Raw genomic sequence first — 27,321 nt, forward strand, 5'->3', positions numbered from 1 at the left:
TTTCGTAAATGGAAGTAGCCAAGATAAAAACTTTAAAGATCAAAGAGATGCTGAGCTCGATGAATTCGAAACGCCGAGTAATGCTTTCAAAATGGCGCAATCTTCTTCGTCAAGGAAGAGAAGGCAGAAGAAGTTGTTTGATTCGGACTCTGACTCCGATAAGGAAAATGCAGTTAATGGGTACGTTACTACAGGTTGTATCTAGTATTTGTTTTTTCGCGACCACAGAAACCATCGAACACGTATACTATTTTTTTGTGCAACAGTGATCGTATATTTTTGTCGATCGCATCGAATGATGTTTATTCACTCTCCGAACAAAGCCTTTTTTGTCATCTCGAGGGCACCAAAATCGAACAAGTGACAGAAAGGCTCTATAGCAGGGAGAATGTTTATTATAGACCTAAGGTTCTGTTACTTTCGATCGCAAATTAGATATAGAACCCATGGATGAATACGGCTGAGTTCGAATCGAACAATACACACTGAATTTGAAAACGCAGGCTACGGTATAAGCCAGGGGCTGATACCAAAATTCTTTGCTTCCTTACAGTCTTTCTTCCCCAGCCAAGCTGGTCAAAAAAGACCTCCATGAATTAAAAGAAGAAAGGATAGCTGCTTTTAAGAAAGGCATTGAGTACAACGCAAAGGAATTTGACATCCCACCTTCTTCAGATAGTGAGGTAAGCTTACACTTACTTGCTTAAAAGCTGGTTTCACTAGCGACGGAATCAGTGTTGGAGTTGTAATAGGCCACTTGCACTAAGAGGTCACGTGACCAATGCTTCCTTTAAACAATGAGTTGGAATCTTGCTGATGCCAAAAATTGTTAGAGCACACAAAAATTATCTTACACCCGAAATTTGAGAGGAAACGCATTTAAGGGAGATATTTTATGGCACTTTGATTTTTCAGCAAAGAAGTATGATTTGTATTGGCCGCCATGTTGGAGGGCATGCTTTTGCCCTCCAACATGGCGGCCAAAACTACTTCTTGCTTATATCTTGTTAAACATTTGATAGTTATGCTCAGATGTGCTGTAAACGTTATCACATCATCTTTTCAACATTTTCCTTGAAGTTTAGTGCAAAATTTGCGTTCAGAGAGAGGTAATTCATAATTTTAAAAATCACATTTTTTGGTCACGTGACCATTTACGAACTTATTCATTTTAAGAAAATGGTGTGGGTTTGAAAAACCAAATGACTATAATTTTGTTTAAGACATGACCCACTAATCGTTTTTCGAAGGCAAAATCATGTAACTTTCATTTTCATAAAAACGATGTCACATACCTCTTAGTGCAAATGGCCTATCGGAAGCATAGAGCCTTTAATACGATCTATTGAAAACAGTGCCTTGAATCTGCTTACAACTCTGTTGCTAACTATCTAGTGAGAACTACAATTAGGTTGTCGGAGTAACCTGCGGAACAGGCGCTTTATTAGCCAAGTGAGGCAAATGCGGCATTTTGAGCAAAGCGCGAAGGGAGGAGAAAAATAAAGCGCCTGTTTACCAGTCAACTGTTCTGGCTGACGGCGGTGATGTTGGGTGATGTCAAAAGGACCAGTCAAAACAGGATCCATTACTTGAAAATTGTCACCTTTCTGGCTACCAGAAACACCGACAGCAGCATAAACCACAGGAAATAACAACTACAAGAGATTTACTCAGTCAAAGTTTAGTTTATGTCCAAACACAGCGGCGAGAAAGAAAAGGGGGAAAACCTGTTATTCAAACAAATTCCAAGGTCACGTTTCACATTTATATCACAAGCTCCTGTGTTTGGCTTGTCAACACTTTCAAAAAGTTAGTAAGTCAGGCCCATGGGGGTACTCTGGATGAGTGACAGGGATTATTGAAGGATTTTTTTGGGTCTAAAATTTTCAATTCCAGGACTTTTTTGGGTAGGAAAATAATATTTGGCAAGTATTTTTTTGGGTTAAGTAGGGATTTTTGGGACTATTCAGAACAATCTGTCAAAGGCTCATCGCCACATAGTTCTCTGAATGAAGTACAACCAAAGTTGTCTGCGGAAATTTGGCATGGGATTTTTGGGGGTTAATATTTGGCCCAGGGATTTGCTTGGGTTTTGATTTTTTCCCTGATTCGATCATCGCGGGACTTAAAATCTGGAGTACTGCCCCTGGGAAATCAGGCTTTTTCCAAACCTAGTTGGAAGCAATCCAATCAGAGAACATCTTTCCTCTTAAGTAATAATGTTAAACATTGCTTTTGGTTTTCCTTTATTTCCAGAACAACGCATCATCAATTAACCAATTTATTGGAATGCAACGTTCATCTGGTGAACATGGAAAGAGCCAGGACAATGAACTGGTAACAGGCGCATTTTTTTTCTCTTCCCCTCATCTTGCTCTTCGTGCAAAATGCCGCATTCGCCTCGCTTCGCTCATAAAGCGCCTGTTATACAGGCTATTGTCGGAGTTGCAAGCAGAAGCATACAACTGAACTTATCACAATCATGGGACATGCATATTTCTCTTAGGTATGTCCCTCGGCTTCTGCTTCTGACTCCGACAATGTTGTTTTTACTAGATCGTATGTGACAAGGTCAAAGCTGAGTCATCAGAAATAGAAACATTCTGATTCTTCTGACTTCGATTCTATTTAGCTTATGCTGCAGCTGTACATATATGGCTCTGCTTACATCTAAAAACTTTGTTTGTCTTTTCACTGTCACAACTCTGCTTATGACTGACTCCATTGCAACTGAAAACCAGCCTTAAGGCCCAAAGAGGGTTACTCCAGAGTTAATGATTGGAAAGGGGCAAAAATCAAAACACAAAAAGATACATGTATCCGTGGACCAAAAATTAACCCCTGAAAAACCCCATGCCAAATTTCTAAGCCTTAAAATTTTTCCATTTAGGATGATATTACACTAAGAAAAATAGAAATTGAATGTTTGTGGTTGTTTATTAGTCATACCATGTCTGAATATATTTTTTTCTTAACTGATAGACTAGAATTAAATGGCCAGCATACATGTGTGGCACTATACCACTCTATACAAATCTTCAGATTGTTTTGTAAATGTCTGACTAATATTGCAATATTTTTGGACATAATGCACCAAGTACTCAAAGCATTTGAGGCATGAAAACCTTAATAAGTGCTGCGGCACTTATTTGAGTAGATATGGTATGCTAATTTATGACTGACCAATTTTGGAATATATCCTTTCAAAATAAATGTTTGAAAGGACACATGTCCTTTTAAGTAAGAAAAAAATTCCAGCTCTGGAACTACAAAAAAACCTACTTAAGTCAATGAACCCACTGAACCAAAATGTTCCTTCCCCCAAAAATCCAAGGATGGAGGATTTCAAACCCCCAAAAATCCTTTGATAATTCCCATCCAAGTATCCAAGTACCAAATTATACTGAAAAAGAATGAAACAGTTAACTGAATTTCCTTTTTAAGCTTTCATATCTGAATTCATTAATCCAGCTTTGAACAACTGGGCCCTGGTATTTTTAATTGTCTACTATGAGGTGTACTACAGTACTGCATCCCTTTTCAATTACTTTTTAAAATATCAATTTCAAAGAAAAGAGCACATTAAGAATTCAGGGAGGAGGGAGGTATCATACACTGGCTCTGGAAGTCAGGATTCAGTCCAGTTAGGCCCTTCATGCCTAGTTCAGGTGAACACCCATGGATCACATTGAAGGAATTGCTAACATAGTTGCTTATGAGAGGTGGTTGCTCATGGAGGTTCAACTGTATTTTATCTAAAGTTTGATAGGCCACCACAAAATGAACATTGCTCAAAGGATCAGGGGGAGGATACAGAGGTTTATGAAACTTCTGAAAGTAGTCAAGAGATAATCGCATCCACCTCATCACGAAAGAAAAAGTTGTCAAGTGTTTTGGACTCCGACTCTGAGGACGATTTCACTTCTGATGCAGGGTAAAGTTATTATCATTTGGAAGATAAGTGAGTTAATTATGTACAGTCAAACCCCGCTTTATGAACACCCACCAAATACCGACACCTCATTATTACAGACAATGCTTTGTCCCTGGAAAAAGAAAGCCCTTTTTTATGGTCTATAAATTCAACCCACTTTAATAATACAGACACCCTGTTCATATGCCAATTATTGACATCTTCTATGGTCCCCTCAGTGTCGGTATTAACGCCGGGGTTTTGACTGTATATGCTTTCATGAAATCTTGTTTGATTGAGTACAATAATCAAGGGGAAACGTAAGGAAATTCTTTCCTTTTTTGGACACTCAGACTCCGCCTTCTGACTTTTGTTTGATTGGTATCAGGATCCTTAAAATGTGTTTCATTGAGTACAATAATCAAGTGCAAACCTTGATGAAATTCTTTGCTATTTTCTTGCACCCTTGCTCCTCCTTGTGATATATGTCTGATTGGTAATAAAACCCATGATGTGTTTGATTGAGTACAGTAATTGAGTGCAAACCTAAAATATTCTTTGGTTCTTTTCTTTCAGTCTTACTCCAACTTCTAAAGTGGGAAAACGCATAATCCCACTAAGCAAAGAGAAGGTCAAAAGAAACCTTTGTCTTCAAGAATTACAAGAAAAAAGAAAAAAAAAGGCAGATAGTGAGGTTAGCTTTCATTATTTTACATTGTAACTTGTTGACTACAGCTACCAGTGCTTCTAACCTACTCATTCACTGTAATTTTGCCAACAAAAGCTGTTCGAAACTAGTAAAGAGGTTTTCTGGTCACTCTCCAGCCTAAAAGCACCAAATCATCCCAAAACATGTACAATCTGACAAGTCAAGCACTATATGCTAAATTACAGCTCCTGAAGTTCAGGTATGCATAGAAGGCAAAATCTGGAGACAGTTTTTGTGTTTAAAAGTGACTCTGCCTGTAGTTAACCCGGGCTCTTGAGAGTAAAGTCATGAGTGAAGACTTCTCTGAAATTCAAAAACGTGGATATTCTCAGACCATGTGCTTTATGCTAATTTTTACAATAACCATGTGACTTTCCTGATGTAAATATCATTGCATATCAAGTTATTACATTCCTCCCTTTTGAGTTAGAGAAACAGAAATGTGAGTATAATCAGCATTTTAATTTCTAGAAAATCATTATTTGTTATCATGATACAAAACTAGTTTGGTGCAATCAACATCCAACATAAAAACAACAAAATCAATGTTCAATGTTCTCATTCAATGTTCTCATTCTGCACTATGCCTATTTTAAGTGTTAGTGTTCCACTTATCTTGCAAAATCTCTTTAGTGTCCGTCAAACACTGATTGATGCTTTGTCATCGATCTCCTGGGTAAAACCTCTGTTGTGGTCTTAGTGCTATCTCTTGGACTGGTAGCTGTGTCATTGCTTTGTGTTTCAACTCTTGTTTGCTGTGCATATGAAGGTGACACATTGTATCTGCCTATAGGTTGTGACCGTCCCAGAGCATCATCCTCATTTGTGCCCTGTGCGCTTATCTTAAGTGGCTTAAACTTTGATGCGTTTCCCCGTTGCTTAATCATCTTGCATAGATGGTGCCGCAGATTCTTTCACTTGGGTCACGATGTATACATGTATGTGAGATTCGTAGCGTGTCTCAGCTTTTTTTTTTGACATCACATGTGACAATCACTGCCTTTCCAACTTGCAAATTCGATTTTTATAACTGCTGTCATTCTGTCTAAGCTCTCTGTCCTCTGGTGGTGCTGAGGATGGGAAGTGCTCAAGTTTTGTTTGCACTTCTCTGATCATCAAATAATGTTAACTTAGAGGGTGTCTTTTTGGTTGCTGGGAGTGGTGTATCGCAGTGTGCCTGTAGCTTCCCAGTCCCTCCTGATTTGCAATGGTTGCTGTTTTGTTCATGAACTTGTTAAAACCTTCCACCTGGCCTTTTTTCTTGGATGTCTAGGTGTTGCCCTCTTGTGGTTGAATCCCTTCTCTGCTGCAAGTTCTTTGAACTCCTTTGAGTTAAATGGTGGGCCATCGTTGGGCTTCACTGTCTTCGGTACTTCATGTGTTGTGAAGATTTTCTTCAGCTTTTTCCGGACTGGCTTGATTTACATTGCTTTAATGATTCAACTTCTGGGTATCTTGAGTATTGGTCTGTTACGGTAACCACTATTACGTACTCCTTGTTGGGAAAGGGTCCACATCTGCCTCCACTGTTTCTCATGGTCTCTCAGGTAACTCTGTCATCTTAGCCGGTTCTGTGTGATGTGTGTCTGTTGCAACTGAAGAAAGCACTGACAATGTCCTTGATACGTATCATAGGTATCACTGGAAATGGCTGCTTTTTTATATGGGCCACCCATTATGGAAAGAGAACATTTAAGATAGAATAAAATTGTTGAAATCTAACATTTGAATTTGTTACCTAAAATTACAACCGCCAATTTGCGTAAAATACAGTAGGTCTCAAAATGAGGAAAACTTAGCCTTCACCCACCCCCACCCCCTGGAAAGTGTGCATATTTTTTACCTTTCCGGTCAGGAATGGTCCCTAACAGGTTGAGCTAAAATTTAGGGAGAACACTGCAATCTGAGGACCTCCATAGATTATTAACCTGTCCTTCTTTACCTCCGGATCGGTTAGCCCAAAGAATCTGAATTCTCTCTTTCTCTCTTTCTTCTTCCACTTAGTCCAACTTAGTGCAGTGTTGCTCATGTCGTTTGAAATGGTAAATGGTGGGATGTTTAATTGACGATTTACGACGGTGATCTGTTGTTGATGTTGGGTGTGCAAAGATTCCGTTGAAGATGTTTGAGGTGGAGGCATTCTGGAAATCTTCTCCTCGTTCTTTTGCACGAATCCTCATCACCAATGTGGTGACTTGGGCTCTTTATAGTAAAGACATGAGTGAAGACTTTTCTCATTCAAAAATATGTATATTCTCAGACCATATGCCTTATGCTATTTTTCACAATAATCATGTGACTTTCATGATGAAAGTAAATATCAATGCATATCAAGTTGCAAAGAGTAGCTTTGAGACCACGCTGATACGGCTGACCAAAACATGGAGAGCAGAACTAGACAGCAAGAAAATTGTCGCTATATTGTCATCGGATATGAGCAAGGCTTTTGACTCTCTTAGCCCTCAGTTGCTCATAAATAAACTGCAGGCCTACAATTTCTCTGATAAAGCCATACAGCTCATACAATCATATTTTCAGGGAAGAGAGAATAGAGTAAGGATAGGTTCTATAACAATTGACTGGGTTGTGGTGAAGAGAGGATGTCCACAGGGAAGCACGTTTGGACCACTTATGTGGAATATTTTCCAGAATGATATGCCTAACATAATATCAGATGCCAACGTCTCGTTGTATGCGGATGACCATCAGGTCTTTGTAGCAAATGAAACAACAAAAAGCGTGGAGAAGATACTGGTGGACAATGGAGAGAGGATGACTAAATGGTATCAAGATAATCTTTTAAAAGTCAATTGCGATAAATATCAAGCTATGGTTTTGGGAAATCCAAAAGGAGAAAGGAACGTTGATCTGGATGTATGTGGCGAAAAAGTTGAACAGTCAGAATCCATCAAGATCCTAGGTCTAAACCTAGATGAAAACCTAAACTTTAGAGATCACACACGTAGTGTGTGTAAGAAAATTGGCGGGATGATCGGAATATTAAGAAGGCTTAAAAATCGTATCCCAGTAAATGCCATGTTACTTTTGTAGAAATCAGCTATCATGCCACACCTTACCTATTGCCACCTTGTGTGGCATTTTTGCACGGCATCTGATAGTCGTAAATTGGAACGTCTACAAGAAAGAGCCTTAATAATACTACTACCAAAAGTAATGACGTCTTGCTAAAAGAGCTAAGTTAACTACTTTACAAAATAGGAGGTTGCAGGATATACTCATTTTGATGTTTAAAGCAAAAAACAAATTAACAACGAACCAAATTGTGGATATTTTTAAGATCAACGAGGAGAATACTAATGTTAAGAGATATAACCTAAGAAATGCAGATTTTGTCTTACCTCAGTTTAAAACTGTTACTTATGGAAGACATCTCAGATTTCTCGGACCACAATTTTGGTCAAAATTAAGCAAGGAGGAGAGAAATATTGGAACTTTGGCAACTTTTAGGACAAATATACGTAAGAGGGATGTAACATCATTTCTTGAAGGATGTGGGAGTGAATGCCCCTTATGCGTAGGTTAACTGGACATACGCATATTTCCTTTTTCATTTTAACGTCCGAACTCATATATGCATTTAGTTTTTTATAATTATTGTAAATTTAGAACTTAGCTTCAAAGTGTTGAAGAGTAAATTTAGAACTTAGGTTTAAAGTGTAAAAGAGTACTTAGCTTGAATAGTGTTAATTTCCGGCTTTTTATATGTTTTATAGTATTTAATTAGTTTCTTTTAATGATGTAATTTCATTTTAAAGGTGTCCCCAGTTAGTGCCAATAGGCACTAGAACGATTAGACACTTTAATAAAGGTCATGTATGTATGTATGTATGTATGTATGCCCCTTGACTTTTACCTTTTGCTTTCTCTCCTCCCTACTTCTTATGCTTTCCCTTCTTTTCTATAAAATAAATAGTGCCCTTTTTCTTATTCTAGTCACCAGAAGAATTGCCTAGTGTACATGATGCAAGCCTCATTGATGATGATGATGATGATGATACAGTTTGTAGCCAAGATGTGCCAGATGTGCAACAAGTTGGAGAAGTAAGGCCTCCCTTCATTTTCTGTTAATAGACAATATTGTAGTTTTATTCTACCGTGACAACTCATTACTCATTATTAAGAGTTCCTGAAGTTCTGTCATTTGCAGAAGGCAAAATTTAGAGGCTGTTTTTGTGTTTAAAAATGACACTGCCCTTTGACTTCTACCTTTCACTTCTCTCGTTCTTACGTCTTTTGCTTTCTTTCTTTTTTTTTGGTAATTGATCCAACTAATTGTTCCTTTTTCTTATTCTAGTCATCAGAGGAATTGCCTAGTACATATGATGAAAGTTTCATTGATGATACTGCTGTTAATAGCCAAGATGAACAACGACTTGAAGAAGTAAAGCACCTGCAGTTTAGTTTAATTTTTTTGTTAATGAACAGGGTTTTATTTTTATTCTTGTACCATGACAACTCATCACCAAAAGAAAAGAGGCTTTTACAGTGTATATAATCTGTAATGATCTGTTCTAAGTAAACTTTCCCCAAAGGGGTGCAGCAGAGGTGGTGTTCAGTAACTTAATTGTGAAAGAAGCCAGAAAGTTAAAATAAGCACAGAAAGTTTTAGTAAGAATTATTACAAATTTATGCAAAACAGTCACAAATTGTGCAACACTATTTTGTATAAATGCATGAAGTCACATAATTTTCAGATCAAGTCCAGGAGGTTCCAAACTTTGTGGCAGTTATTGTTGTACATACTTTAAGTATAAATCAGAAAATTTAACGCTTAAAACGTGTCAGGTGACAGGTACCTAGTAACAAAGGGATAAGCTCTGGGGAATAAAAAGTTGCACAGGCGATGCCAATTGTTGAGTGATACCTTATAACTATACTTGAGCGACGGCTTAGTACCAATACATTACCAATGCTATTGTGACCAACTGTTGATCTGTCGACAGACACTCAACCGATACTCAACCTATAGTAACACAACACTCAGCTGAAGGACCCAGAAAGGGCCAGGAATTGTAGTAAAAACTTGAGGAACTTGAGCCAATTGCTAACAATTATAAATAAAAAGTTGTCTTTGCACCAGACTTTACATCTTGATGTTTGCTTCCTGAAAGTAATGGTCCTTGAAAATAGTAAGCCTCAAAGGATGCTAATTCTGAAACTGCATGTAAAAGGAAGTTCAGCTAATGTTATAGTTCTGTGTCTTCATTCAGAAGGCACTGCAGGTAACACCCACTGTCTGTGCAAATAGGGAACATCTTGTTTTATTAATACATGTATTTTGGCCATTTAATCTTGTAGCAGCTGAGGTTAATCCAAAGACCCTCAGAATGGCAAGCATACATGTACTATTTGAGAGTGGCTCTCACAAACCTAGTGAACAATAATAATTCTACAAATGAGACAGGTACATGTTTTGTTTTTCTGTTGCTTATATAATTTTTTTCTTGCAAATGCCAATGCTGTTAGACTCAATATACTCAGTGCATTCTGCTTATTATTGATCAGGAATCTGTTTCATTAATCTTGAAATGGATTGCATTATTACTTTTTAATCTTATTCAGTTTTCAATTACAATATTGATACGGTAATCAAGGGTTTATATTCATCTTGAAAACCCTTCAAACCCTTGAATTTCAGAGGTCCAATTTCAAGGCCTAAGAAAAACATATATTTATTTATTATAGGTATTGTTCCCAGTACTCTCTTTTTACTCTTTGCCACATGTCCGTATCGTGCACGTATTTTCATAATTCAAGCTCTCCTTTTATAGCAGTTCTGTGTTGGCCCTCTAAAATGTAAGTCCTTCAAATTTCAAAGAAGGATGGTGGAAAGTCCGTGCCGAATTTTTGACGTGAATTTAAGTGCATAAACCCTGGATACAGTTAGTTTTGTTTGTTACTGACATCAACCTAAAATGGGCCATTTGCATGATGGCGTCATTTTACTTCTACGGTGAGAGTCCCTTTTGTTTTCCTTTTATATTTAAATTTTCTGATCCCAGCAAGGTTTAAATAACAAAAGCCCTATTTTGCACATGAAAGCAAAAACCTGAAGGATTCTGGTTCATGGTAGTAAAAAGACTTAATCAGGCAAAAGGCCTATTCACTGATTCAGTACAAGCTATTGGCACTGAGCTGTTGGTTGCTTACCTGGATTTCAGAGGGAAAAGCATAAAATTCCAGAAGAATTCACTAACTAAGAATCATAAGACCTATCGGTAGTGTTGGGAATTGGTAGAGATTTCATAATTGATCATCAGAAATAATCAGATTGACACAACCAATCGGTTATTGATTATAATCGGAAAAATTTCCTTTTAAGAATTCCATTTATTAAGCTCTTTTGAAAAAATACCTCACATGTCAGTGGTGTGAGTGTATGTATCTCTGTGGCTTTGTGGCTTTGTGTGTTCGGATTTCTGTTATAGGAGCTAATAAGGTTAAAGGTTCCATGAGTTGATTCTTAGGAACCAATGAGATTTTGGCATCTAAACATGACATTGCTTAAGTTCAAACAAGGGTACTTGGAGACCGTGTACAGCTAGCCCCCGAAATGATCCCGACCCCAAAATGATCCCCAACCCTGAAATGATCCCCAAATTGACCCCGAAATCATTTCGGGGGTTCATTAAAGGCCGGGCACCGGGCAAATTGACCGGCTGTGAACACGACTTTGCCCGGCTGCTTTACATCTCAAAGAACTTCTTTTCATTACAAGGAACGATCAAAAACAGTTTTAAGTTACAATAGTGCCCTTTTCTTGATGAGTCTTATTGAGTGTAAAACATACTTTGCCGTGCAATTTCCACTTTATTACACGCGGCATGAAATCCCCTCGTTCGTTATTTGTTAAAAACAAGAATCGCCCCATAACACATTGCGAAAAGAACTGTGCTTCATAAACGACTACCTGAAATGTATCAGTATTGCGAGCATATATTATGAATGTTCAACGAAGCCAGGCGTGATTTTTTATTCGTCTTATTGTTTTATACGCCAATGAATTAATTTTCGGTGCGTTCACGTTAAAACAATGCTCCTCCCGTCTAGTCATTGAAATTTTAAAGATAAGTTGTTAAACTAATACTTTTGTGATTCACCTTCTAGCGAAAACTCTTCGTCTCTCCAAATGTTTGTCTGACGCACTTCATCTAATCACTTAAGCATGATTAAATTGTCTAGAAAAGTTATCTTTTTTTGGTTGTTGAAAGTCATTGTGTGCATCTTCAAAATGCAGGAAAACACGTCCCTGCGACCATAGAATTTCAAAATTTTCCGGGGGAACATGCCCCCGGACCCCCCTAGGGGTCAAGGCCCTCCGGGCCTTGCCAATTCTTTGCCCGGGTGTCAAACTCAGTTGCCCTCCTGTTGAAAACCTGGAATGGAATGATATCCAGGAATGGAATGATATCCTAGAACTATGGATCGTGCAAAATGCACAACATTATAACTTAAGCTTCACTATAATAATCTTCACTTGCCCACATGACATTAATATTATTTGGGATTACACTTTGAACTGGATTAAACGAAAATATTATTATCAAAAAATACACAAAGTCTAGTATATTTTTAGGAACACCATGAACTGCAACTGATAATATCAAGAAACATAACATTTTTTAAAATTATTACTTAGGTGAGTATAGCCCGGGTTATAAAGAAAACTGCATAGATGTTAGTACAGGTAATCACATGATTTCGAGTACAATTTGGAATAAATAAGCACAAGTAAATTTTTTCAAAGGCTAACAAAATTGCACGAGCCCGTAGGGCGAGTACAATTTATGGTCTTTGAAAAAATTTACGAGTGCTTATTTATTTCAAATTGCACGAGAAAAATCATGTGATTACTTATTAATAATATTCACGAAAAAAAATGCGAGATAGCTTTAAAATCACGTAAACCACGTGCAAAAATAATTTATTCAAGTGCTGCAAATATCATCACACGTGCAGTCAAAACAACATTTTTCTCGACGTTTTTAAAGTTTACAAGCCGCAGAAACGGGCTAAACAGTTCATGGAATCGTTCAATCTGTATCGGAGTCACTTTCGATGAAACGCAATCGCCGTTTGCAAGGGCGAATGGTAGGCGAAGTCTAGTTGTTGAGGTTGAATGTTACATTGCAGTTGGTGAAGGAATTCATTACATTCTGCGCTTGTGAACTCATCTTATGAGGAATTACTGCACTTGAAGTACAAGGACCAAGTGTATTACCCGCTGGCTTCGGTTTGCTGTTCTTTCGTGAGATGGCCCACGAAAGCTGTCGCTGTTCGTCTTCGTCTGCTTCATCATAGTCATCTAAAGATTGGATATTTCTGTGACCAGTGACTTTTGCAATTGCCGACCTTTCGAGATTCGCCTTTTTCATTTTGCTGACTACTGTTTTACGGGCACTGTGATTGGAAAACCGCTTCTCAGATGTCTTAAGGCTGGTTCCGGAGATGATGCTCTTCATCATGGAGTTGATTTTATTTTCTCCCATGGGCTGTACCTTATACCAAATTTCGTCGTCGGCTCGTCTGTTGTACTTTATCGAGAGATAAAATGGACCACTCGTCCTCAGATTGGGAGGTCTAATGTACTGACGAAATAAAGCAACTGGACATTTTCCTTCCCCGGTCTGAAACATTTTGGGCTGGAACTGTCTTGGCTTTGCACTCAAACCTCCAGGTCTCGTTTTCGTAGGCCCCTCTGCAAACTCAACAAATTCGATGCCGTCGTCACCGTTCATGATTCTGAAATCCTCCAGTCTCATTCCGTGGTGTTCTTGCCTTCCACGAAGACCAAAGTGTTGGGTAAGGAGCCACCACATTGTTTGAATTAAAGATTCTGGGTTATTACCTCCGAGTTTTCCGCTCTTCCAGAGAATTTCTTCTTCCTCCTCTGATACTTGTCGAGCTGTGTTTGGGCGCTTACCACGGCCAGCCAAGCGAAGCTGTTTCGCTTTGCCTTCCAACACCTGTTTGGACGAACTAAATTCTCGGTCACGTACAATGGACAAGCTGTAGCCTTTGTTTTTTAAGTGTTTGTCAAGCGATGCCATCATTACTTTGAGGCTTTCTGGTTCATAATCTTCACCTTGTTTATTTTTTACTTCGGCGTAGAAATGCTCGAGCAAAGTGTTAAGCTCAGCCGGCTCATAATTTTCTATTTCATCTGTAATTTTCTTCTCTAAGCACCACTTCTTCCAAACAGAGAGCCAAAAATCGGTGCTTTTTGCAGTGTTTTCGTTTTTGGAGCAGTTTTTCTTGTCCTCTATAGTTGTTGCGGTCGCAAAAGCAAATCTGCTACAAACGCCAGCCATTGCGGTTTTTGCTCGAAACTGGTCAAGAGCGGATCCAAATTTTGCGCCATTCAGATGGCGCACTTGATTGGCTCTCAGTGAGTTCCTTTGTTTATTAACCAATCAGAATGCCTCGTTTGTTACCTCTTTTCTGCACTAAATTACCTTTTTTCTGCACTCAATTACCTTTTTTCTGCACTGTGTTACCAAAAAACTGCATTTCTCTTAGCCAATCACAATCGAGAAATTTTTTCATGTATATTATTAAATTCTAAAAATGATGTTAATTAATACTGCATGCCTTGGATATTGAATTTTAAAAATGGTGTTTTAACACTTTTTAAAATCTTAAAATGATCTTGAAGATGCAAAAGTATACATCAAGGCGATTAGATGACAAAAGCGCTAAAAAATCACATAAACTGTAGCGAAATTAAAGAATGGATGAATTAAGGAAAAAAACACTGCAAATACCGTGTACGATCAATCTTGCTCAACGTCGGATCCAAAAATATCGTGATCAGTCAAAATAGATAAAATGAAAACGTTACAGTCAAGAAGAGTTTAGCTGGTTTCAGTCTAAGTCTTGGGTTTGTTTGTAAGTGCGTCAGTGCGAAGACTGTCGGAAGCTCGTTGTATTTGGATCTTAAGAAAGGTTTTGTCGCAGCCACGATTACACTTTTCATTCTACAGGTGAGACCCACCACATCAAATCTCATATCACTTGTGAAACTTTTAATGTTATCTATTTGATGCAATGTCGCCTGTGCAATCTACAATATATTGGAGAAACTAAACGTCGCCTCAAAGACCGTTTTAATGAACACAGACAACCTATACTCAACCCTACTGGTAAGTACATCCATACTGCAGTTTCAGAACACTTTCTAACCAGTAATCATTCCGACAATCATATGCTTTTGATTCCTATTGAAAAACTTAAAAATGGGCGTGATTCTTTCAGGAAAGCACGTGAAGCCCACCTTATCCATAAAGCTAAGAGAATTGAACCTCTGGGCATCAATAAACGTGATGACTGTAACTATATGTAGTATATATTTTTATTTTTTTGTTATCTTGTCTTTTAAAGTAGCCACCATACCACGTCATATTATGTAATTTTCCGGTCATAATTTTACTTCATATATATTTCTGTGAACTCGTGATATCTCAAAAAGCCTGATGAAGACTGGTATTGGCCAGTTGAAATATCGCAACTAAACTCTATTTCACTTTGTTTGATCAGTCGCTGCTAAAGTCTTCTTGACTCAAACTCGTACCCAGGCGCTATTTAAGTGTTTTTTGGGATGAGAGAAGATTGGGGATTAGGTTGAGGCGCGAACGGGGTCTCATAGGAAGGGAAGAAGGAAAAATACTGTTCCTGACTGTAACGTTTTCAATTTGTAGCGAAATGTTAAACGCGATTTAAGAACGTAAACACTGCAACAGATTTGTAATAATTCCGAGACGAAATACAAGTTCCATTCCAAGAATTAATTGGGGATCATTTCGGGGTCGATTTGAAGAGAAATGGGGATCATTTCGGGGTCGATTTGGGGATCATTTCAGGGTTGGGGATCATTTCGGGGGCTGTACAGACCGCCATCTAAGATCTTGATTTTTCACAATTTTTTCGTCTTTTATTGTGGATGGCCGCCATCTTGCTTTTCAAATATACCGAGGGGGCGGGTGTCGGGTATTATACATGTACCACCCCCGCCCCCTGAGTAATTTGGACACTCATGCAAGATGGCAGCCCGCAACGCAGTGCGCTCGATCTTGACGATCGTACGGAAAAATAGAGGACTGTGAACAGTCTAGATTACTGTCTAATAACTCGAATTCCCTAACGTACAAACCACAAAAGGGGCAAAGTCCAACACTTTCGCGGGCAAACTGTGTGACTATATCTCATACAGACTGGCTTTTTACAGTAATAAGTGTAACGTGAATGTATGAAGACCTCTTTAGTTTTGTAACTAGAACCTTACATGTAAATAAAGGCTGTTTTCTTAAAAAGCAGTAACCTAATGGGTATAGCACTTCTAGAATGAAGTCGCAGAGTTAAAAACTGTTTCATTAAGTACAATCGCACGTGACAACCTTGTGAATAACGATGATGCAATCATCTACAACAATGATGAATATAGTGACAGTCCTTAGCTATTCCGAATTCGGTTTTTTGAACGAGCTTCATTATCTTAAGAAACCATGAAGAAACCTTGAAACCTTCGAGTTTTCGCTCTAAGTAACGTTTGGTCAGTTGATATTCATAGCACTTAAACAATTTACTTATTTTGCAATAGACGTCGGAAGGAAAGAATCTATAGTATGAGGATCAACTCGGCTGTAGCGGGGTTTCTTTTGCAGGTCATTTTCCATAGGTCACGATTACAGGTCACTGTTTTATTGATAGGTAAGTAAACCAAGTAATTTAACCTCAATCAAAAACAACCGCTTTGGACATGGATTAGGGCTAGGAGACACTTCCTGTCTTGTTTATTTATCTGTAGCACGGTGACCGGTATTTTGTCCTGTGCAATGTGACCTGTAAAAAATACCTGCTGCTTAGCTGTGTGCAGCGGTTCGTGTTTTCATTAATGTACAGCAATCCTCAATTTCGCACAAAAATAGTCTTAATTCAGGACTAAAACGGTAGATTGTTGATACGATTACAGTGAAGCATTCAAAATAGCTCATGCACGTTAAATGTGCCTATGTTGTTTTTAACAGTGTGCAACTGGTCAAGTCAAATTAATACAAACCTAAGTAAAGTTTTGCCATAATATGCATAATCAGATATTATGATATGGTAAAAAAATGAATAGAGAGAGAATTTAAACACAGATGTGGTGCTTTGACAATGGTCAGCACACTACTACCTATCAGGATATATCCCCAACCCAGGTTGACTTAGCACTTATTGTCATATGTCATAAGTTTAAAATTTGTATGATTTCTGGTCTTCCTACATGCTCTGAGCACCAGTATGAACCGAAGTCACCTTAAAATTAGTTTAGGGGTTTACATTTTTTCTTATTGAACGTGCAAAGAAAGTAGTGTCCGATAGCCCAGGGTTATAGTGGATTTTGCTATCGGGCTAGAAAATTCTGTTTTCAACTTGCCTGACGGGCAAGTGATGTTTTTTGAGGAACTTAAGTTACAGAAGAACTGTGAAATCAATCTTTCATCAAAACGTTTTTGGGGCTCATTGAAATGATGCTTGGGCTAGTAAATGTTAGCTTCAGCTTGCCCGAATGGCAAGCTGTAAAAATGACTTTCTTTGCACCCTGTTATTCCTAGTCCATAGCTCTTTCAAGTTTCTTATTTAAACTTCTCTGTTTTCAACATTTTTTTTATTTTTAGAATTGGATCAGTGGTATGAGAAATGTAAAAACCTTCTTGAGGATACTTTGTCCAGTAAAAAGAATCTTGTTAGTAGCACCAGATGGAGCAATGAATTCCTGGTATGTGAGCAGTCAGAGCACTGTATAAACTTTTTTTGTTGCTGATATAAGCTGTAATTATTATAATGTAGTGTATCTCATTTGACAAGAAAATAATCATAATGACAAAGTCACCCACCCAGTGGTGATGATGATGATGATGATCATGATGATAAACAAATATATACTAGGTTTGCCCTGTAGTCTAGATTCGAAAAAATCGTATTACTGATACCATCGTCTTTACTAAATTAAATAAGGTCTCCTCTCAAATAAGCCCCCCGTCTCTCTTAAGCCCCCCCCACCAAACCCTCAAATGTGTTTAAAATAAGCCCCCCCCAGGGGGGGGGGGGGGGTAATTAAAGGATTTACGGTAGTTTCTTTTTGTCAATTCAGAATTTCTTAGTTGTATTTCGTTATAATCACTTTTCTCTTTGTTTATTATTATCATTTTTTTAAATTTTGCTTTTATGGATTGTTTCGGAAACAGTCCATAACAAAGTTCGTTTTCTAGAGTAATTTAGCTTCTTTTGGGCCTCATAGGCTTTGCTGTGCGCCCTACGTGGTTAATAGATCACATTATTTTCTTTTATACTGCATAACAATAATTTATAATAGTAATAATAATGATAATAATAATAATAATAATAAGAAGAATAAGAATAGTAATAATATACTGTAAGGGTGTAATTACGTGAGACCGGGACGAACTCAGGCCGGTACGAATTTGTAATTTTTGCAGTCGTTTACGTGAGACCGGGACGAAACGTTTCGTTGATTACATGAGACCTGTACAAACTCAGAAACAGGAGACTCCTGGAGTTATATAACTTTCTTCAGTCGTTTATTTAACATATTATTCGCTAACTGTCCTAACAGGTACACAATTTACACCAATTAAGACAGTGAGTAGAGGACCGTAGATTTTACTGCTCCTAGAAAATTGTAAACCTTATCTAACGCTCATCTGGTGGCATGTTAAATGCACAGTATCTCAAAATGGTGCAATCCTTCACATTAACCGAAGCATATATTCAATTGAAGCTACTTCCAAGTCTTTTTTCCAGTTATAGGTGGTTTTCATGCAATCTCGGGAGACACAAATAACAATGGTGAAATGAACAAATGCTGGTGGACAAACAAAGAGAGCTAATGAGCGATCTTTTGTTTACCGTCCACCAGCATGGCGGCGATGACGTAACGTGAAAACCACCTATTAATAGTAGTGTTCTTCTTTTGCTAAGAAAAAGCAAAAATGATGGAGCCATGCGAAGAAACGTAACTAACATGCTATTTATGGACCCGATCTGAGATTCGTTTCCGTTTTAGTAGTCTCAGACCGGTACGAAAGTAACTCATATCGGTTCAACGACCGAGACGAAGTCAGACCGATCTGAGTTCATTTTTAGGCCGGTCCCATGTAAACGCATGAAAAGAAATGTATGGAGACTGATACGAACTCATACCGGTCTGAGTTCGTCCCGGTCTCATGTAATTACCCCCTAACTTCATAAAAGTGATATTTTGTAAGTCTCTGTAAAAGTAAAAGAATAATAAATAAATGTATAAAAATAATAGTTATAGTAAGTAAGGGAGGGCCAATTAACTTGCATCCAGACAGGACTGCAACATTAAGAGTTAATAAATTTTGTTGCTATAACGGAGGCTGTGTAGGTGTAGGTCTCTTTTAATATTGTACATGTTATATGCATTTGACAAGTAAATAATGGTATTGGACCTTTTCAACCAAGGTTAATTTAATTTGTTATCATATATATTTAATCCAAACAGAGAATGATAAAGTCGCCTCATACCCTTAAAGTGAAACTTCATCATACTGTAGAGGATAAATGTCAGGTTAGTCTTATGACAAAAAGAATGCTGCAAATTAGTGACATTGAAGCTGATCATAAATTGTTTATTGGTATTTCAACTGAGATACACACTTGAATGCTCTTATTTTCTACTTGCGAAAAACATTTGAATGTCTTTTGAGTTGCATGTTGTTGGAGGATGTTTGCCAAGAGTTCACACTTAGGCTTAGTCAGTCGATAACAATCGTTATTATTCAATATCAATCGTCCATGGATATTAATCTCCAATTTACCAATCGATAGAAATCGATAAAGAAAAAGAGTTGTGACTTCCATTAATATCGATTTCAGATGGAAAAGATTGAGAAAAAATGGCAATCGTCTTATTCTTCTCATTATCCCCAAAGGCAAACTGCCCGTGCGAATGTGATGGCAAGTCTAAAAAGCTTGAATAAATACAAGGGTTTTCATTGCAACTGAAAAATGGCCGTTTGGTTAGAAGTAGGTAGGTAGGTAGGTAGATTCTTTATTTAAGACTCGGTAAAATCTTCATTAATAATAGAGTAAAAATCTAATTACAATTAATTAGACTAAAAACTATCAACATATTGTTTTACAAGACTGCCGAGTGAGAGTCCGACGACTCAAATAGATGATTGATTTGCCCTTTAAATTTCCTGACTGATTTAATTTCTCTCACATTTTCGGGTAAAGAGTTCCTTTACTGGAGTCGGTGGCATTACTTTTCTCCAAAATGGGAACCTTCGGTGCTAAGAAAACTGGTAGATTTCCGTAGCTTATATAACACAAGTTTGACAAACTCCGTTCGAAGTATATGAGAAAACATCAGGTAGAATTCCGCTTATTTTTGTTTCGAACCACTTTTAAACGCATATTAAAGCCTGTTCCGACCGGGGGCAGGTTAAAAATCAAATGGCGTAATCCGATTTTGCCCCTGCACAAGTACAAGGTCCCATGATCGTCTGCATCTTTTTCTGCTTTGCTTTGAAACCACGACAGGTAAGTTAATCTTTACTGTAATTTTTTCGCTTTTTAGCCTTTTCAGCTATATCTACACCTCCTCAATAGCGAGGAAAGCTTTCGAAGCTGTTTGTCTTCAAACTGATTCGACCTTTCTGGTCGTAGGAAACGATGTCACGACGAAAACGGTCTCATCACTCGTCTTCGCCTTCCCGCCCTCGCGAAAAGGTGCAAGACTCCCGATTCTGGCTCTCCAGCGGCCGAAAGCACCTTGACTTCGATCCTGTCTACGTTACAGCAAATTCAAACAGGCATGGCGAAGAGCAATGACCGAGTTTCGTCCATCGGGTCTCGCTTCGAGCAACACTGGGGAAATGATGACCAAATCTCGGTTCTGGCCTATTCCGATACACTCTTTTTCTTATAAGAATGTTGTTTTTCCGACCCAGGCTGGAAATATTCTTGTATTATTCATAGATTATAGCTTATGACATTTCCGTTTTAGAATGCATTAGGGGTATCAATTATAGTTGGTGCAGGTTTTTTCGTTTTGTTTCCTAGCTTTCGCCTTTAGAGAATGGAATAAGTTGAAAACATATGATTGTATTGTATTTACAGCTTTTGAACGCACAAAAATATATCCTTTCAATATCTCAGGGTCTATTCTTAAAATATTCTTAAAATTTCGCAAATGTCAGTCTCAATATTCTTAGAAATTTTTTTCTTGTATAAAAAAGGAGTGTATTGAAAAGAGTGTATTGAACTGAAGAAAGTGTACCGTTGGCTACTGAGCCCCATAACCAGGCTACTCAGCCAAAACACCAGGCTATTAAGCCATCAAACGAGACAAACGTCTCACAATCAGCCGACGTCTCCCAAGCACACGAGGTGGCCAGCAACAAATCATCGTTTTTCGATCCTGACTCTGCCCAGTCCTTAAGGTCTCTATTGATCACCTATTAGATCTGGAAAAATAAATTATTGTTTTGGAAAAAAGTCTTGAATTTTGGATCCAAAAATCTGTACGAACCTTATCCGATTTCTGTCGATTTCAGATATCGACTTCTGTCGATTGACTACGCTTAAGTAAACTCACTTATACCATAAAACATCAAACAGTGGACGTGTTACTGCAATGTCTTCCAACAAAAGGCAGCGTACTCTTATTCATATTCTAAAAAATAAGCAATTCCCCATCTTACGCAAATCAAAGGGTTAGGAAGTATTAGTTTTTAACTTAAGATTTAGAGCTACAATCGGCGACAAAATTTTTGTGACATTGTACTCAAATACCGTAACTTCAGACAGCGAAGAATTCACACCGCCGTCTCCTCCATTAAAAGTTGAGGTGTTTGTTGTTTTCTATCGGTAGCTCGGCACAACATTGCATAGAGGTGATTGAGGAGGAAAAGCTTTATTTTCTCCTTTTGAAGTCATTCAAACGCCAAAAAACCCCTTTAAGGCGAAGTGTCTCTAAACATTCGCATAATTATGTATAATTATGAAAAATTTTACCGGGATTGTCGCTTGATATTCAGCGGATCGCATCCCCGGCATTCTTTCGTTTAGTTCAAACATTTCGATAAGCTTAATCTTTATCTTAAACAGCAAAATTGCCCTTGTCTTCGAAACTGAAGTGCTAAATTGAACTGCTAATGAAGAATCATTGCGGAGAGTGTGTAAGTTTTTCATTTAGAGCCGCTTTGTGGTTTCGGCGGCCGTTGATTTTGTTTACGCGAAGTTTTCTGAGATCAATGTTATAATTCGACCTTCTTGCTATTTTTACCGTCAAGTGTAATGATTCTGTTAGCTTTTCTTTCTTGTCTCCTTGTTTTTTTTCTTCGTTAATTAAAGCAAATCATTGTGTTTTTGAACTAATTTTTCCGTGTGTGTGTTTATTTCATTTGCGTGATTGCGACCGAGTTTGATATTTATAGAATTTAGTACAACCGGTTCAGAGTTGTACTGCAAGCAGTTGATAGTTTCAACGTTAAACATGAATTACGATCGAAAAAAATAAAGCAGTTCTGTATCATGCAGACATTTCCAGACGATATTTCTCGGTTTGCCACTTGAAAATCGTGTTTTACTTTTTGCATGAATTAAAGCAAAGGTCAAGGACTAGTGACGTCACTGGACGGCATTAACGGCCGGTCGATTCAGACGTTACTGAGGGAGAAATAACGACTCGAAGTAATCGGATGAAATTCAGGCTACTCAAACTTGCACTCGTAGTCCAAAGTAAAATCCCCGTCTACACAAACTTGAAATCGAAAGTGTTTCGAAGGCAACTAACGTCCACTATTTCTAACACCTATAACCATTCAGGCCTGTAAATATCAACGTCAAATCACGAAGCGCTTCGTTTTCAAGGATAACAATGGCGAAATTATCAAGGTGATTTTACATTTCTTACAATTGCTTATACAGTAAACACCCGCTAATAAGAACCTGTTCAGCCAAGCAAAGTCAAGCAGTTTCTTATATGTGGGTTACAGGTTAATTATGAAACCTTTTAACCAAAGATTGCCAGTTGAGATTACAAGAAAATACTGTTTCAAACTGTAATTACAAATAGAAGTATTACTGTAATTCCTACAACGACGACAAGTTTTTTTATAAAGTGCAGATTATACTTGTCTTCATTGAACTTGCACAAAGGAAGTTTGCAATGTACAGTTGTGAATTTAAGGACCAAACTCAAGTTTCTTTTTATTTCTGGTAGTCAACTACTATATCTCCTTCACAGGAATAAACTTAATTTAATATCCTAAATTGCCTATAACCACACAAACTGGTGCAGTTTCTTAGACGGGGGAGTTTACTGTATTCTGGTAGACAGGCAGACCTTGTAGATCTTCCTTAGCATTGAAATTTGGTTTTTATCAATTTTGTCAGTGACGGATCCGGGAGAGGGTCGGGAGGTTGGACCCCCTATTGTCCCCCTATGTGGTTTTTGTAACTTGTCTGACACTGGTTAAACGCGCCACAATTTGAAACGCGTTACAATTTGGCACAATTAAAATTTCAGACTTATTCAAAAATGTAATTTTGGGAGGGTATCCTCTATACTGGTCTTCTCGTTGCAACTCGCAAAGCAGTATGCTCGACCGGCGTTCACAAAAACATAAGCTTGTCTCTTGGTCTGCTTTCTGAAAAACGTCAAAACAAGTGCAATTTAAAATGAAAGATTGACCCCTCCCCCCCGTCCAATAAAAAAATTCCTCGATCCGCCACTGATTTTAAAAGGGATGTTACCAATTTAAAAAGATTTGTGAAAAGCTAACGTTCCGAATGCTTGCCTTTCGTCAGTGCGAATCATGGGATTTTGTGGGTCGATTGTGGTTTGTTTTGAGAATGTTTTTTCCGAATGTTAGAGCGACGGACGCTATTGGTAGAAAACGTGGATATTCCTATGCTGAAGCAGTAGCACTGTCAGAGAGATTTAAAGCTGACTGTATTGTAATAAAACTTCCTCTTTTTCTTTTATTTCAGAAATTTGAACTCGGGATTTTTTGTGCAAAGCGGGGAGCCTTGTTCCACGATCTGCACAACCACCTTTCTGTTGAGCTGCAGAAAAAATGTCGAAAAAAGGTAATATGCAGCGCTAAAACTACAAACCCAGCTCTTTTTTGTTTTAATCTTGCAGTCAGTTAGGTAAAATAAAGTTAATTTCGATTAAGTCAAACCCTATTGATCCCGTTCGTCAGAACGCATCCTAATCTGGTGTTCCCGTGGTACTCAGGCAGGAATTTTCGAGCTATCACGTGCAACTGGAAATTAGCAGCCCCTATTTTTTTTATCAGGGGCATCTCTGCCAGGGACTGGACTCCTTTCGACTCGATTTCGTTTCCGTAAGTGCAAATGCGGATCCGTAGTCAATGATTACCTCTAGTACGGTGACTGAGGGGACGACAAGTGTTGTCCGTATTTTAAAAAGAGTCGTAAAAGAGGTTATTTCCATTGAGTAAAAATATACAATTTTTATTGGAACAAGCTGTTGAGATAAAACAGGATACAGTCGACTCTCTCTTAACGGACACCTCTATAAGACGGACACCTAGAGTTGGTCCCTGCCTTTGTTTATTCCCTTTGTTTGACTCTCTACAAGACGGACATCTCTCTAAAACGGACACTTAGTGCCGGTCCCAAAGGTGTCCGTCTTGGAGAGAGTTGACTGTATTTGTAATTGCCAAACCAAACTTTCTCTAACGTAACACACTGCACAATAGTCGCTCATCCATACACCTGTACCGGACTCGGTAGACTGACCCATTTTTTGCCAGAAATAGTAGTCAGCTATTGAGACGTCAACTTTGTGATATATCGTCTCGTTAGTACTTATTACGGCCTACAGTAGGTTCAATTTGGAGCAAATGAAAGGGTTTTCTCTAAGGACAAGAAAAGCTGTCCGTAATAAGGAGTTGTTCGTACCCAGTGGGTGTCCGTAAAGTGGGGTTTGACTGTATGTACGCTTTTCTTTACAAGGTAAATGAAGTCACCATGGAAATGGACTCCGCCAGTGAATTTGTGGAATACTGCATGCGTGACGAAGACTGGACCGAGAAAGTAGGCAATCTGTAACGTTTCCCTTTATACACCACTTTCACATAGACCATAATGCACCTTGTTACCCCTCAAAACTTTGCATAACCGTTGTTTTCGATTTCTCTTGTGACGACTTTAATACCCTGGAGAAATTGAAAACAATGGTTATGAAAAATTCTGAGGGGTAAACAAGGTGCATTATGGTATATGTGAAAGTACTGAATAAGTAGGCCTAGAAGCGTAAATTAGAAAAATTTTACAATAGTCCAGTTTCGAGTTCGCCATGACCGCCGAATTAAAGAACTGAAGACGCATTTTTTACAGCCTTAGCCTCCATCTGAAGTAATATATTCACAAATTCCAACGAGAAAAAGACCTGTTTATTACTCTGTCTATTGTGTATATTCAAATTTCAAACACTTACTTGCCGGAATTTCTGAATATTTTACTTTACGTCGAGGTTAACCCTGTATGAATGTGTCGTTAACGTTTGTATTCAGCGGTAATTTTTAATTCGAAACTGGACTGTTCCTAAACCAGACTTAGAGGTGATCCTAGGAGGGTATTGACTTTTGTTTTGCTTACTTTTTCAGCTTTTCCAACGCTTCAAGTATCTTCGCGATGAAGCTGACAAATGGGCCGAAAATGGCGTGGAAAGGCGCAACATGATAGCAGTTTGTTCGAAATATAACTAAAGCCGGTTATCTAGCAAGAAGCACTGCTACATAAGCTTAACTTTAACTTTTAAAAGATAGCGGGAAAATTTAGCTTTTCTGTGGGTAGAAAACGCACACGGCATTTTCTAACAAGGAATACTTAGGGCCTGTTTACATGGAGGCGGGGGATCTCCAGTAGGTGAGGTAACCCGCTTAGGTGGGGTAACCCGTCTGTCCTTATAATCTCTCATTTTAATATGATCACGTTTACGGTGGGGTGACCCAGCGCGGGTTACCTCACCTATCTGAGGTCCCCTGCCTCCATGTAAACAGGCTGTTAGGGTAGTTACAATATCTTGTAGTTAATTGCTCGTTTGTCCGATAATGGTATCTGGAGTATATATTTTAATTTTATAGAGATTTTTGGTGAGCAATTTTGGTTTTACCTTTTATTGTTATTTATTATTATTATTGTATTTAGGCACTGTAGGTGTTATATCTTTTGTCAGCTCAATGTTGTAATTTAAAGCTTTTAGGTTGAAAATGATTGTCGAGTCTGATTTTGTTGAATGTAGATTTCTAATTGTTTACGAATTCCTTACGGTACATTCTTAGTTAAAAGCAATTTATTGCAAGACTGATTTCAAGGTCTCTAAATCTTAAATAATATAAAAATTACGGCTTAAAGTTAGACATACGACTGTTGTTAAAAACTCAGGTCTCAAAATCTTAAGTTAAATAATAGAGCCATTTTGTACCTATATAATTACCACTTGCTTGTAGGCTTCCATTTTATATTTTGACTTACCCTTGCTCCAGTGGTCAGTAGTGAAAAATCTTAACTGAAGTAAACTGTTGTCACTCGATTTCCACGTGACTTATGGAAAAAAATCTCAAGCTCATGGGGCTATTTCGAGTCCGTGCTCAAATGAAGTAATGACAGTTTTATTGTTAATGTTTTGCCACATTTCATAAGTTTATCACGTCTGTACCATATTGAAATCTTAGTGGCGAGGAATCCTTTTATAAAAGCTTTAAAAATGCGGGCTTTCTCTTCTAGTTGGTTTACCACCTTACTTTCAGATATAATTCCGTTTAGTCAATTAATTTATTAGTGGCAGAGCTACAAGTGAAAGAGCTAAAAGTTATTTTATATAAGGTACATGTTTCTGTAGGCTAAGGAGCGAAGCAAAAAAAGAGTGTAAAGAGAGGGTAAAATTAAAGAAAAAAGGTGATGATAATAAAGTAAGAGTTAAATCAGTCTAACGGTGCTTCATCATGGGCATATCCAGACAATACACGGACAAGTGATATGTTCCCGATTTTCCCACCAGTAGCATTGCTCTAACATTTCTCTCAGTCAAACCACGCCTTCACTCAATCTGACGAAGAGGGAGTGCGCCAATGATGTCAGCTTCAAAACCTATTTACGGTACGAACTTGCCCTCCACCAGCTGGGAGTCAATATCTGGACTGTCCACCGGGACAAAAAAAGTTTCTGGTGAAAAAAGGGTAAAATGAAGCTTTCCGGGGAGTCTATATTTTGAACGTACGAGAAAAAACTTAATGTCAAATCTCCAACTCGTAGTAGCCTGTGTTCAGCCGCCCCTCCCCTCAAAAAAATCGGATTTTTTGAGGAGAGGGGCGGCTGTACACAGCCTAACTCGTAGTCGTTCTCGTCCTTGAATCTAAAGGTCGCTAAAGAATGGAATGCACCAGACGTAATTTGATCACGTGCGTTTCGACCTTCTACGCCACGTTATCTGATCACTCGTGTTTTGACCATCTGTCCAGAACTTACACAAATCACAGCGTTGGAGTAAAAGCGTTTGGACCGCCGATCTTACTAGTTCTCTATCCTATTAGGTAATTTTACGCTATTAAAGAAGCTGACCACTAACGCTTTTTAACGTTTTTAATCCCGGAGTGGGGGATCGGGGTTT

General features: G+C 38.2%; 1 protein-coding gene and 1 pseudogene across 2 annotated transcripts; one reads left to right on the top strand and one right to left on the bottom strand.

Moving 5' to 3' along the window:
• Positions 1–26,620, top strand: LOC140941518 (uncharacterized). Of its 2 annotated transcripts, XM_073390529.1 has the most exons (14): positions 1–180; positions 554–683; positions 2,257–2,337; positions 3,762–3,934; positions 4,490–4,607; positions 8,577–8,684; positions 8,938–9,024; positions 9,942–10,047; positions 17,300–17,400; positions 19,171–19,236; positions 22,503–22,571; positions 23,670–23,768; positions 24,663–24,743; positions 25,316–26,620. In XM_073390529.1, exons 1-14 carry the CDS (start codon positions 92–94, stop codon positions 25,415–25,417), a joined length of 1,410 nt encoding a protein of 469 aa, XP_073246630.1. In that variant the 5' UTR covers positions 1–91; the 3' UTR covers positions 25,418–26,620. The 2 variants fall into 2 exon arrangements, with proteins under 2 accessions (XP_073246630.1, XP_073246631.1); XM_073390530.1 differs by lacking the exon at positions 22,503–22,571.
• Positions 5,616–6,651, bottom strand: LOC140940667 (uncharacterized; annotated as a pseudogene).
• Positions 26,621–27,321: the final 701 nt, after the last annotated feature.

This window comes from Porites lutea, chromosome 6, assembly GCF_958299795.1.
Source record: "Porites lutea chromosome 6, jaPorLute2.1, whole genome shotgun sequence".
NCBI lineage: Eukaryota > Metazoa > Cnidaria > Anthozoa > Scleractinia > Poritidae > Porites > Porites lutea.

Coding starts and splice junctions, on each gene's coding strand:
- LOC140941518 (XM_073390529.1), top strand. CDS start 92: ATGGCGCAATCTTCTTCGTCAAGGAAGAGAAGGCAGAAGAAGTTGTTT. Junction 3,935..4,489: donor GATTTCACTTCTGATGCAGG/GTAAAGTTATTA, acceptor CTTTTCTTTCAG/TCTTACTCCAACTTCTAAAG. Junction 23,769..24,662: donor AGAAAAAATGTCGAAAAAAG/GTAATATGCAGC, acceptor TTTCTTTACAAG/GTAAATGAAGTCACCATGGA.